The 13,276-nt window shown below is 41.6% G+C and overlaps 1 protein-coding gene across 1 annotated transcript in view; it reads right to left on the bottom strand.

The window, feature by feature from the left end:
* Positions 1-13,276, bottom strand: part of lrmda (leucine rich melanocyte differentiation associated) — a 210,934-nt gene that overhangs the window by 68,941 nt on the left and 128,717 nt on the right. Inside the window, exons 3-4 of the mRNA XM_086259345.1 lie at positions 5,538-5,664; positions 4,047-4,186 (exon numbers count right to left, since the gene is read on the bottom strand). Coding sequence (XP_086115471.1) covers positions 4,047-4,186; positions 5,538-5,664 — 267 coding nt within the window. The remainder of the gene's footprint in view (positions 1-4,046; positions 4,187-5,537; positions 5,665-13,276) is intronic.

Here is a 13,276-nt window from a genome sequence, read left to right as displayed (position 1 = left end):
AACAGAAAATCTGTCGCTCGCTCTCTCTGTCTCTCACTCACACAGACACACCACCACCATCAACTTTGCTAAATTGCTAATGAAAAACATGATCAGGCAGCTGTGATTTAGCAGCGATGTAGATCCAACTATTTTCACGGTTGTTGTGGTCGTGATAATTTTGTGAGGCCACATCGAAAAGGCTCGGATGAGCTTTTCAAAGTTCTACAAGTTGTGCCTCCATCGCTTGTGTCCAGATCACACGCTGCACAGCCGTGCTGCTCCGTCTTTTTCACGGCGTTTACGTGTTTGCGCGCGAGCAGTGTGAGCGGCTCACGAGCGATTGATGATCGGGAGCTGGTCGTGAGGTGTTAATCACTTCTCGTTACCCCACGTATACTACACGACGCACGATGAAGGCCAAAATCGGTCCGATCACTCAAAAATCGGCTCAAAATGGGCCTAAAATCGCACAGTGTCAGCCCAGCGTTAGAGCAGCAATGTTTGTTCCCCTCAGAGAAAGGGAAGAATGGGAAAAGGAAAACACCTGGCTGGAAAAAGTTAATATGGGCATGTGCAGTGAATATCAGCGCTATGTGGCCAGAAGTGTGATAATATAATTTATTTTGTGTAATAAACGACTGCAAGGATAGATGATTACAACAAATAGATGACTAATACATAAAAGTAATACATAGATGAATAATGATGATGAGTTAAGATGCGTAATCATGGGAACAAGCGGGTTTACAAACAGGAGCAGCTGATTAGCATTAGAAAAGCTGAAATAATACCTCAGCTGAAGCCAATTGTACTAAATGCACTAAATGTGCACTGTTACAAGAATATTTTTCTTTCTATTGTTTTCTATTATTTTAAGTTAAGCAGGACAGAGTTCTTTTAAAGAAAGATTTACTTATATTCTCAAAAGTTAAGCATGACAGGCTTCTGTTTAAGAAAGAGACCTGTTTTATGTGTTAATGTTGTCATTTTGAGCTAAAAATAAATGGCTAAATGATCATTTGTTTCACATGTGTTCATATCACAAAGAATACACATCTACTTAAATCAAATTCAAGTCAAAGGGTTAAAAAAAAATAATTTCACACACAAAAAAAGAGCTAGAAAATTCACCACACTGGGAAGGGTGAAGACAACTGGGTCGCCCGGCCCTGGCCACGAGGTGTCCCTTATTTATTTTTCAGGGAGTTGGCAACCCTAGTTGCAAATAGCTAAAAAAGTTGGTGCTCACAACACTAACTGTCAACCTAAATTTTAACCTGAACAGTGTGCACATTACTGTCAGCCATTAAACTATAAGCATTTACCCATAACTGCGCAGACGACTGATGTTATCATGAAATGCTATCATTGCTATATTGCTAATGGTAGCATTAAAAAAGTAGCTAGCAGCTATCGCTAATAATAAAACAATAAAGTGAATCTGGGAGCCTGGCAGCAAACTTTGTCATGCTCTGGAAAGTATTGTTTTCTTAGGATGAACCAATCATTTATGTCTAGACAGAAAGAATATTTTACAATGCTATTTGACACCAAAACAGTGTCAAGTCACCAGAAGCAAGCACTAACTTGCTGTATGTTGTATTGACAAGTACAAAACTGTAGTATAGTGACAACCCTAAATGACACTACGCACCTGCTGATAAACCATTGGTAAGACCAGGTAAAAAGGACTTAAAAAACATTAAATTAAAAATGTATTCGATTTTTTAATAGTGTGCCAGACTAGAACAATGAGTAAATAACAATGGCAGTTCTTGTGGTATTGGAGACAATAGAAAGCGTGCCTTTAGAGGGGAGAGTGTTTTCAACAGCTGGTCTAACTCTTCTGTGCATGATATTTTTGACGTCCAAAAAGTTTGCTTCTCTCTTCTGCCATCAATTTAAACCGATTTGAAATATATTGATGACAGATACCCAAGATTCAAAAGGGATTCTTGGACTTGGATTTTTTCTTTTTTCCTAAAATAAAGTAAGCACGTTGTCTAGGATTATTATAGCTGAGAATAAATCAAATAATATTTCTAGAAATGAGGCCTAGCTACTAAAAAAGAGCGCCTTTGCTGGTGAGAGCTCCACCACTCAAATCCAAGAGGCCCCTTCCCAATCCAGTGTCTCCCTCCATGTAGAAAGACTTTGTTCAGGGCATTTTCATGATGAAATGTGAAGATGCCCTTGGGAGACATGTAGAGAGGTTATTCTCCATAGGTAACCTACCATCACAGGGTCAAAGCAGATGACAAGGCTCTGTCAGCCAGTGGGGATATTAATGATTCAACTCAACCACAGAGGGAGGATAAGAAAGCGAGAGAGACAGAGGGGGTAGAGTGGAGGGTTGGGCTTGGTTGTGGTGGAGGGTTGGGATATGTTGACTAGTGAAAGAGAAAAAGAGTAGCTACTGTATACTTTGACAATACCAAAATATGGCTTCTGACACCCTTTGAAGTATATCTGGTTCTAACAGCGAGACTAACATTTAGCTTTTTACTAAGGGGGCGTGGGGCGCAATAACACACATGTAATAAAAGTCAAATAATTAAAACATTTAATGTTAATTTAATTTCATTTACAATGGCAGCATTAATTGGTGCATTAAATTCAAGGGGAAGTCTCTTAGAGAATTCCTTAAATTCTAATGATTGTCTGAAATTCGTAAAACCAAAGTTATCCTTCATTTACTTGTTGCAAACTTTATTCTCCAGATTGAATAAAGTTTAGAAGAAGTTAAACTCCAGCTAAACAAAAACAAACATTTTATACCCGTTTGTTTCACTGTGTTTATTGGCACATCAGGAAAGTTCATTTTAATTGTTAGCTGAAATTATTTGAAAGAATATTAACACAATCATTACACTCAGTAATGTCTTGGGTGAAGGAAAAGAAATCATTAGCATCTCTTTGATCAGCCACAGCGGAGAAATTGGAAAAATTGATGACGTCTTATAATGTAAGGGATTACAAGTACATTAGAAATATTTTAAAGAGAATTATACTGCCAGAACATTTTAAACCAAAGTTACTCTGAGGAGTCCTGTGCTGAATAGCCATTTCCCACTATTTACGTATAATATTAGAGAACTGAACTCTTGTTATTGTAGTACTACGAACGGCCGCTGAGCATTTGTACAGTCACCTAATAAAAGAACGCTATCTAAACTCCCGTGCAGACTACACAATGCTGTGCGAATAGTGTATTTCTATGTCACTGCACTAATTGGGGCACCGATGCAGCACACCAGGGTATTTCACTTGAGAGACCAAAAGCTCCTGAGGCATTGGGCTGGGTATTTATTGCCCAAGGCCAGTGCTGTCACGACCTGCATACAGCCTAACCTTGTCAGACATGAAATCTGCATCACGCTCAAATTGATGTTTTACTATGTGACACATTATGAATATTACATTACAGGACCATAGACGTTGTCAGTCAAAACAGAACAGCTTTCCTTACCAGTAAGATAAGGATGCGAGAAGAAGGGGGAAAAGGGGGGAGGAGGGGAGGGAAAGTGAGAGCGATGGGTGGTGGCGGTGGGGGGGGGAGAGAGAAAGGGAGACAAAAAGAGAGAAGAAAGATTATTCAAGAAAGGCATGGGTGGTAAATGATTAATAGGCAACACAGAGTCAGAAACAAGCACTTAGGGCTAAAACAGACAAAAGAGAGTATGCTTTTCGCCTTTTATCGCATTTCATGTAAAGGACCCTGACAAATGGTGGTCATATTGCATGGCTTGAGGCCTGGCTTGATGTTTAATGCATCATCTGCTCTGGTAAGGCAGGGTAGTAAACACTCATTTGTGGTGGTGACTAGTCACACATGAAATCCATTTTGCAAACTGGAGTGTAGAGGGGCCAGTTGACAAAGCTTTTAGAGTGATGTGGTTGAATCCGCAGTCTGCTTATGAACTGCAGGAGCTGTTTGTTTAAAAAAAGGAACATCTCCAAAGACATTATTAATAAAAACCTATCATTCTGAACAGTTGAGTATCTAAAAATCTAAACACATAATGATCTTCCTCATACAAGATCGATACGTAACATCAACAGACCTGTATCGCTGGTAGTCGTCCTCGTCCTTATCCGGGCTGACCAGCTGGTTAGGACAGGCCTCATTTCCCAGCAGGCTTAGGTACTCGAGTGATGGGGTCACATCAGCCAAGTGTTCCAGCAAGGCCTCGATATCAGTCAGGTGTCAAAGGGCGGATGTCAAGGACCTCGTGCTGTTAATTACATTAGCATTTACTACCCGCACAGCCCCTCCCAGGCCTGGCTCCACAAAAACACATCACTGTCAAATTTACTGAGGTGCTCAAAGAGGCTAGTCAGTGGCTTTGTGAGACTGGGCAGACAGAGGGGCAATTTAAGGTGCAGGCTTTGGCATATAGTAGTGACACAATTTGGCTCCTGCTCTCTCTCTTTCTCTTGATCGCTCTCATTTCCTAGGTGGCCGGGTGCAGAACAGTGACAAAATGATGGATGCCCTGTGGTTTCAACAGTCCGTGCTTCTCAGAGCTGTGCCGTGGAAAACTTTTGCGAAACGTGGAAAAAACAAACAGCCCCTAAGCAGGCACATTCATCACTAATACATTCACTTGGAAAATTGAGCCCCAAAGTGTCAAAATACAACTGCACTAATGCAGTGCTCGAGCTTTAAAATGGCACCATGCCACGACAGGATGTACATAATTGGCCTATTAGCATGTGCCGACCACTTCACAACCAAACTCAGCGCACAGTCCCAGATGCACACTTCAAGGAGTCCCAGTTTTAATGTTGACTCTGGAAGTGTGTGTGTGTATGTGCGAGAGAAAGAGTAAGCATCGTTACCCAGTAGGATTTGCGTAACCAGAGAAAAACAGGACACATTGCTAAAGCTGTTCTGAAGCTTGGATGGGGAAGTTCACACTTCTCTGACTGATCATAAACAGCTTCGCAGTGTGTCTTAAATTTAGGTTGGCTGTGCAGAGCTCTGGTTTTTAACATGTTTACATTGGGTGGCAAGTAGAACGCAAGATGATTCGAATAAATGAGGCCAAAATGTGATCATTAAGTGACAAATAATACCTGGACAATTCTATAGCAGTGAGGAAAACGGTGCAATACAATATTAAAGCTGATGCAAATACATTAGTGCAAATTAAAGCTAAAGAAAAAAGAAACAAATCAACCAACTATATTTCGCAAATATAATGTCTCGCTCATTGGATCTGGTTTTAATTTGCTACTTTTTTATTCTTTTTGAAAATAGAAAAAAAAAGATATGTTGACAGTTAAAACTGATTCCACTAGAGGTCCCTGTGGTTCAAAAACTAGTCCAGTGTAAAGCTCTGCGACAGCCAACTTCTTGTACACTCTTTTGCAACACCCAGTGCTTCCTGCAGAGCCGTGGCATAACAAAGTGGCTTTTTGAGACAATACAGGAAGGCAGTGACACAACAATTAATATGAAATCAACTGCTGATGCCGACACCGAGGCCTGTAAATAATGTCTGCGTTGGAAAATGCAAATCAGAGGCTGAGCAACGGCCTTGAAAGGATATGTGGTTCTTGTTGAGCGTCAGGGTGTGGAGGTTGGGTAACCTGGGCAACTGGAGGTCATTTCCAAGCAGATTGTTGTCGACGATCAGCTCTTCCAGCTCAGTGAACATTTTGAGGCCTGCCAGTGACCTGCAATGATAAGGAAGCAGGAAAACTGTTATGGCTTTAAATCTGGTAAGCTGTTATTGAGAAGAAATAAATATTTCAGCTCTCTTTCATGCACCAAGAGAGTATGGGTCTGGGCCTGTCAGGGAAGTGAATGACAAGAATTAGTGGTGCTGAGCTCCCCTGGCATGGTGAGGCATCCTTCAGCGGCTGGCAGGATGAGGGATGGGGGTCACTTGTGAGTAGCCAGGATTCAAAACAAAAGGCTTCAGAAATGCAGCGGGCAGGATGAATTTGTCAATGTCTTGTGCCTTGAGGCACCCAGTTTCGCCTGACCCTAACCCTCCATTCCCAAGACAAATCACTCTGTCACAGTTCACCTTCACTCCCCAGACACAAATTTAACTTGTCATCCATCATTTTCACAGAGGAACTGGAATACACTTGCAATCACAGATGGAATGGAAGGGAAACATTTTTTTTTGCAACTGTGCCATGATAGGGGTTAGTGTCGGGATTTTAACATCAAAGGACTATTTTCTTTTCCTCCTAAAGGAATCATTTTGCCTTTCCGTTTCTTTCTATGACGCAGTGCAAAGGAAGGTGAAGGGTCATCTCAACTCCTTTTCCTCTCTGTCCCTCTCGCACACATTCACACAGGCATAAAAATGACGTAGGGCCGGTGTCAGGGCGCTGCAAAGTTCAAGCCATAGAAGCTGCACAAAGGTAATGCGTGTGCTGTCTAATCCCTCGCACTATTAGCCCTGCATGTTTAAGTGTCCTGAGTGGCTTTATTGATATCTAAATCTGACAAAACACAGACAGGGTAACTCTCAACATCTCTTATTCACCGCTCATATTTTCATTAAATGTGGAATTTCTGAATATTAAGTACATTTGACTGCACTAATCATTCTTTCCAAGCTCTACACTAAACAGATAAAATGTTTTCTGGTAAAAGTAAAAGCAGATGGATTTGAAAATGCAGTTATATAAATATAAATCCAAGTGAGCCATGTCACATCTCTACATGACAAACTCAAGGTTCACCGATGTCTAAATAACTGCAGCATGAACTATTGCTCCTCTCTGTATCTGCCTAGTGTCATGAGCTGCCTAGCGCACACAACTCTTGTGACAACATGCATATGGAAAGCATGAAGCAGTGTGCAATATGGAAACAATGTATAATGTACAGAATAGATTATGGAAAAAGATAATGAAAAGGCAAGATTAAGACTTTGGGAAAAACGGAGGACAGGCTGTAGTATAAATCTAAGATCCTATCAAGATTTTAACTTTTACAACTAATTGGTAACTCAGTTCCCATATGTGCACTTTAATTACACACTTTTAATTAGCCTGTTCAGTTTCTCATTCACTTTTCCCCACCCACCACCCGAGGTCCACTGAGGCATAGTCCATGATCCAAGAAGTACTGTAGACGCTGGCAGCAGACATACTCCCAGCAGCTTTGATGTACAAAGCAAAAATGTTGCAACTACCTTCATGAGTGGAAAACAATAAATCAGCAAATTCATTGTTGACTTGCGAGTGAGGCAGACTCGTTTTAAAGACATCAACATTTTGCACACACACACACACACACACACACTCGACACCCACAACAACTGACAGCACCTAGCCAGCGTGCTGGGAAAGCCGCTAGCTGACAACGTCTTATCAGGTCTGATTAATGCGCTGGCAAGATGGATGAACGGTGAGATGTGCCAGTTTTATGACATTTTCTGTTTGCTTGTATTTTTTTCCCCCCACAATGATACTTTTCATTTATAAAGGCATAAAAAAGCTACAGTATAGTTAGCTCAACAGAGAATACAAGTAAACACTTCCAATGTAGTGACAATAAGTCAACTTTCCTGTTCCTTTTGAGTACATTCTGTGTCATCTGCTGTGCTGGGATTTGTCCATATGCCAGTGCTGCTTATGCAAATCCACAAGTAGTAGTAACATGTAAACTGTAGGCTACTTGTGGCTAGGCTACTGGCTCTAAAGCCAAAAAATGGGAATGCAATTAATACATTTTTTTGCACTTTTATTGTGTTTGTCCTGATAGGATTTCAGTACAAAATGCAATTAAATGCTGCATATAATCTTTGTTTAAGTATAGGTATACCACACTGGATAACCATTATTTAATTCACTGTGAACAAAGCTTGCTAACAAACTACTGAAACCTGCATGCGTGTGTGTGTGTGTGTGTGTGTGTGTGTGTGTGTGTGTGTGTGTGTATGATGGGCTGCAGTCCTGTGGGTTATGTTATTAGCTGCTCGGTTAAAGAGAGCCGCATGGCTCAGGAGGGAGCCTTATTAATTGTTGTTTTCATGTCACCACTACTGCGTGCACTGGCTGATTTAATCAGTTAAATTCACAGCCAGGGGAGAGCCACAGAGTCCCATCCAGCATTAGCTACAGTGCAAGGGATTGAACTTCTAATACTCTCCAGCTTTCTTTGCTCCCTCTGCAAACTTCCATAACTGGTTTCATTACTTTTTATAAGCATTCTTGTTTTAATGTGTGGCTCTGAAAACAAAGTTTAGGCACTGCAGTAAAAGTACTTTACCCCCTTAAGAAAAGGGGTAGGGTTTGCTATTAAAAAGACTAATGAGACTAACCCAGAGATGTGATAAATGGCAGGCACAGGCAAAACGCTAAATTTCTACAGTGAAATACACACACACACACACACACACACACACACACACACACACACACACACACACACACACACACACCAAACATTTTGCTTTAAATGTTTCATACACCTGCTAGTATGACAGATCCCATTATTTTAATAGTATAATTAATTATCAAAAAGGTAAGTGTAATGTTTTTTTTAAGAATAAACATAATAATTAAATAGAATAAAGAATTTTATGGAAGTGAATTACTCCCAAAAATAATTTACCATTTTAACATTACAAATTTAGAAAAGCTACAAACCCCCCCCCCCCCCCAAAAAATAAAACAACAACAACCAAAAAACCTATTACCTAGAAAAAGAGAGTGAGCGAGCGAGCGAGAGAAAGGCGGTAGCTTTAACGAGGTGAGGCGATGAATCCTCTCCTTGTTAAGATAATTATGATCAGCCTCATTGTCAGAGCTAATACTTCACACAGGCTGTCTGTACGCTTTGACTACCACTTAGCCTGTGTAAGCCCACCATCATACATCACACAGCCCTGTGTGCATAAGTGTGTGCTCTCGAGCTTACACAAGTAGCGCATGTATGTGCTGAAACCTCCATTATCCGCAAAGATCCAGCCTATTGAACACAGAGGGGAGACACAGCAATATTTAGCTGGAGCAGAGGAAGCTCGGCACAGGGAGCACAGACAAGGACACTGGAGAGGAGACACTGACCCAGAGAGCAGCTTTGCCAGATCAATACACTAATACTGATGCAGACATAGTGATTGATAAACCACTGCTGACAACAGAGGGAAGAAAACTCTCGACCATTATTGGCTGAAATGTCAGTCACTTCTGCCAATGGTGTGCACTAGTGTCATGTTGGATATCCTCAGGCAGCACATGAAAAATGAAGAACAGCAGCCCGGGCTCTTTTACATGTGTTCCACAGTCTCCCTCCTTGTGTCGGCTGAAGACGATAGGTCAAACACGGAGTTTGTCTAAGCCATTACAGAGCTATAAAGTAAAACAACCTCAAAGCCTCCTTTATTACTGAAATGGTGATAGAGATCAGAGGTCGCATCCTTGCAGCTAGCAGTGTGGTACTTAAAAGTTCCAGAGTCTAATGTATATTAAAACACATGCACACACAAGTCCCTTGAAAAGCTTGAGAGCCCTCACAGCTGCGGTCCACAGCTCAGGAGCCAAAGTCCCCTCAAAGGTTGCATCAGTGCGAGAAAAAAAGCAATGCACACCTATTTTAAATGGAGGGCAAGAGCTGCAGAGTGACGGGCATACTGACATACTGTTCAGAGGGCAACAGATAAATGTTTGATGAATTGACCAATACTGTGGCCATGATGGCCCTCATATGTGCATAATGGACTATTCAGAGCACACTTCAGATTGCCTGCCAGGATAAGGTACTGTAATGAATGGTAAAAGGAACTGGACCTGAAAAAGCCGGCATGTGGACTGGCTTTAATAAACTTAATAAGAAAAGGTGAATGGAGGAGGGTTGGCTAGAGATGAAGGAAGAAGGCCGTAAAGCCATTCAGCCTTAAATAGTCAAAAAATATCCTGATGGTTCTTTCAACTCTGTATACTGCAATATATCTGTCAGTCTTTATGTGCAATTTAAAAATATCCATATTCCTAAACAATCCCATTTTCCCACATCTCCCACTTTGATTGTGTTATCTAACACTTTGCATTACAAATCCACTTATTTCAAGAGAGACGTTGAAATTTCATTAGATAACTGCACCTCCTTGATAACTGACATTAAAGAAATTTATTTCAATGAAAAAATGAGAAGGAATAGATTTGCTTTAACGAGTTTTAGAGACATTTGAGATTTATATTGATACAAAAGTCTAAAGCTTATATGACACCAGATGAGCTAATATTAGTATATGTGTAAAAAGTGTAAAAGGTGCGGCTTGAAAATACAGACAGTAGGGAAAGAAATATGTAACCTATTAATACAACAAGTCTCCATTAGTTCAGCATTGCTGTATTTCGTTACTTCAGCCCGCAATGGAAACACGAGTAAATAGCCTAAAATACCAAAAATAAGGCATCAAAACAGTGCTGGGATTAGCTCATGATAAATAAGATGACATTAACTGTAAAGCAAATTAATGCCCTGCAACCCCTCGAGCCCCCCTACCACCTCCACACTACGCTGATCAGGTCTCTTTCAGCGCTCTCCCCTCCAGCTACAGTTTATGGTCTATACGTGGCTCTGCACACGCACCTCTGATGGGGATGGTGAATTAGACTGTCATTATCTGTCTCTATCTCCCCCCCAAAGCTCTCGCCAACCCCTGTCTTGCTCACATGCAGACAGTCACTGCTCAGTGTGGCACTCCTCTCTCTCTGTATTGCAAGGCCTCAGGTGGCAGTCATTTAAAGATCACACATTCAGGACACACGTAGCCTTCCTTTGAATGCATGTCAATTCACACATGGAAAGGGGATTACAAGTCTCCTCCCAGGCAGCTGCAAATTACTATTAATGGCAATGCAAATCATTAGAGTACATTTGGCGCCGCCAGCAAATCTCTTCTTTATGTGGGCTCACTCTTAATCTGTTTTGAATATTGCACTATGCTTGCTCCCGCGTGCGAAAGCATCGGGAGCTACAAAGCTGTCAATTGATAGTGGCATGATAGAGTGAACTTTACCGAGGGTTACATCATTTGCTAAAACAAACAGATATTTTTAGAGAGCGGAAACCTGTGAAACATAATTATCAAAGTTCTTTTTTGATAGAGATGTTAAATATCAACCCTCGTTACTTCGCTTTACATGAGATTATTAAGTGAGAAGTGCAGATACAGTTGTTGTAAATGTCTACATCACGGCGCATTTGTCTGAAATTTTAAAGCTGCTAATACCACCGTGGCTCCAACAGTGTCTGAGTTATAGACTACCCCCGTGGATATTCCCGCTGAGCGTGTGAGGTTAATATTCTGTCTCAATGTCATTAGGGCTGGCAGAGGGGCTGAGAGCACTGTGAATCAGACAGGGAGTGATCCTGTCAGTTCGCACACACCTTCTCACGCACGCACACATGCAAAGACCCAGGGCCTACAAAATCAAAACCGCTGTACTGTGGTCAGCATCACCTGGCCTTACCGACTCCCCTTGCTGACCCTGGACCAGCCCTTTTCCGAGGGATAAGAGCTTGACAGACATTCCTGTCTGGCCCAACCTCATAAGCCTCGCTTGACCCCAGTTTGGCACGGGATGAAGTCTAAGCTCTAACAACGACCTAATAGAGAGGTAGAAGAGAGTCGCCCATTTGAAATTGAGAGCTGACACAAAGACAGGTGTTCCCTCGTGTGCAGCAACAAATTGTACACCGTGAATTGCGTCATAAGCGCAAAATACATCATCAGAGCCCACGCTGCACCTCCCTCCTCGCAGTACCTGGACTGTGCTCACAATACGGCCCATGCATCTTGTGAATGTTTGTATTAAAAGATTAGTTGTCTATCCACATGACAAATACCCTCCCTTCTCAGTGAACGGGAACTGGAAATCAATTCACTGATGGCATCGCAGTCAGTGAGGACATCAATGCGGCACAAACAAGCACATGCAATCTCTCATGCATGCCGCATTTGGCTCACATATTGGTGTGTACATAAAACATTAAAAAAGCCTCCCACAATAATTATATTTCCCATAAGCATTGATTTTATTATTATTTCTATTAAATAAAATAATACACATCCATTTATTTTAAATATAAGGAATATTAACTGGAAATGAACTTGTAATAAAATAAGCTGTAAAAAAAACCCAAAACATTAAATAATGGATGGTGCGATTTGTGAGGAAGAATCCCTCAGTGCTGTGTCTGCCTGTACACTCTGTCATTACAGTGTTCAGGCTCAGTGCTTGTCAACATTTCCCTGAGAGGGGGAGCCATCCCGCATTACGTTAGAGTGAGTTCAACTGTCAACTGCCAGCCATTTGTATGCCTCAGCATCCACCTAATAGCAAATAATCACTACCCCGCGCTCTCTTCATGGCAAATGATCGATGTTGTCTTGATGTCTGATGGATGACCCTGCCAGAGTGATGTCCAGGCATGCATTAAAAACCACCTCTATGAAAAGCCTGTCAGTCTGATAAAGGGGGTGCACGCAAAATCCCGTGCATGTGCGCAAACTGCCGCTCAGGAAACGCATGCACGCAGATAAAGGAGAAAATGAACAGAGTGAGGAGAAGTCGTGATTCAACTGAACAATAAAGCAAAACGGGAAAAAAGAAAAAAAAAAGAGGAAAGGCTAAAGATAATTTCTTCATATTAGCGGTGAATTTTATAATGTGACGGGGCCTGTGGTGTGATTGGTAGACAGCATTACCAGAGGTAGACTACTCAAGTACCACCTGGGATGCTTTTTCTCCTCTCACCCTCTCTCGAACACACAAACAGCTCCCTATTACCCCTCAGTGTTCAGATTAAAATGCACAGCACCACAATCTTTGATCTCCCACTTGCTGACACAAATCCTTTCAAGCCTCAACATTTTCCTGCAAAGGTAATTAGTGCTAATTAAAAAGTTTCGAAAGCAGTCTACGGCTGCTGTTGATGCTGCCGCTGCTGGTGCTCAGGCTTGCCCTCCGTCAGATTACCCATCTACCCCCTCCCTGGGTCTTGCGGATGTGTGTGTGTCAGCCGTGTTCCTGCCTCTTCTCTGTAAAGAATCCCACAAATAGACAACGCGATTCAGCCTAGAAGATTTGAAGTAGCAGGATGAAATCTGGAAGCCCAGTAAGGGGTCTAAAGTGGTGGTTCCCCCACCCTCCTCGTACAAAACTATGCTCTGCTGGAGAACATGTAATGACACATTAACAAATAGAAATCTAACAAATGGAACAGGTGTAGTCTTTAATTGGAATATCCTAGCTTGTGGGGCTAAAACATGGAGTAATTAACTTGATAAGGAATTCAATTTGTTGCAGA

Source organism: Aulonocara sp. 'chitande type north' Nkhata Bay, linkage group LG13 (assembly GCF_057382095.1).
Source record: "Aulonocara sp. 'chitande type north' Nkhata Bay isolate Kocher_YH1m ecotype deep benthic linkage group LG13, A_spYH_male_GT1.1, whole genome shotgun sequence".
NCBI classification, from domain to species: domain Eukaryota; kingdom Metazoa; phylum Chordata; class Actinopteri; order Cichliformes; family Cichlidae; genus Aulonocara; species Aulonocara sp. 'chitande type north' Nkhata Bay.
Note: the sequence above shows the minus strand (reverse complement) of the source record. Positions and strands in the feature narration are given on the sequence as shown.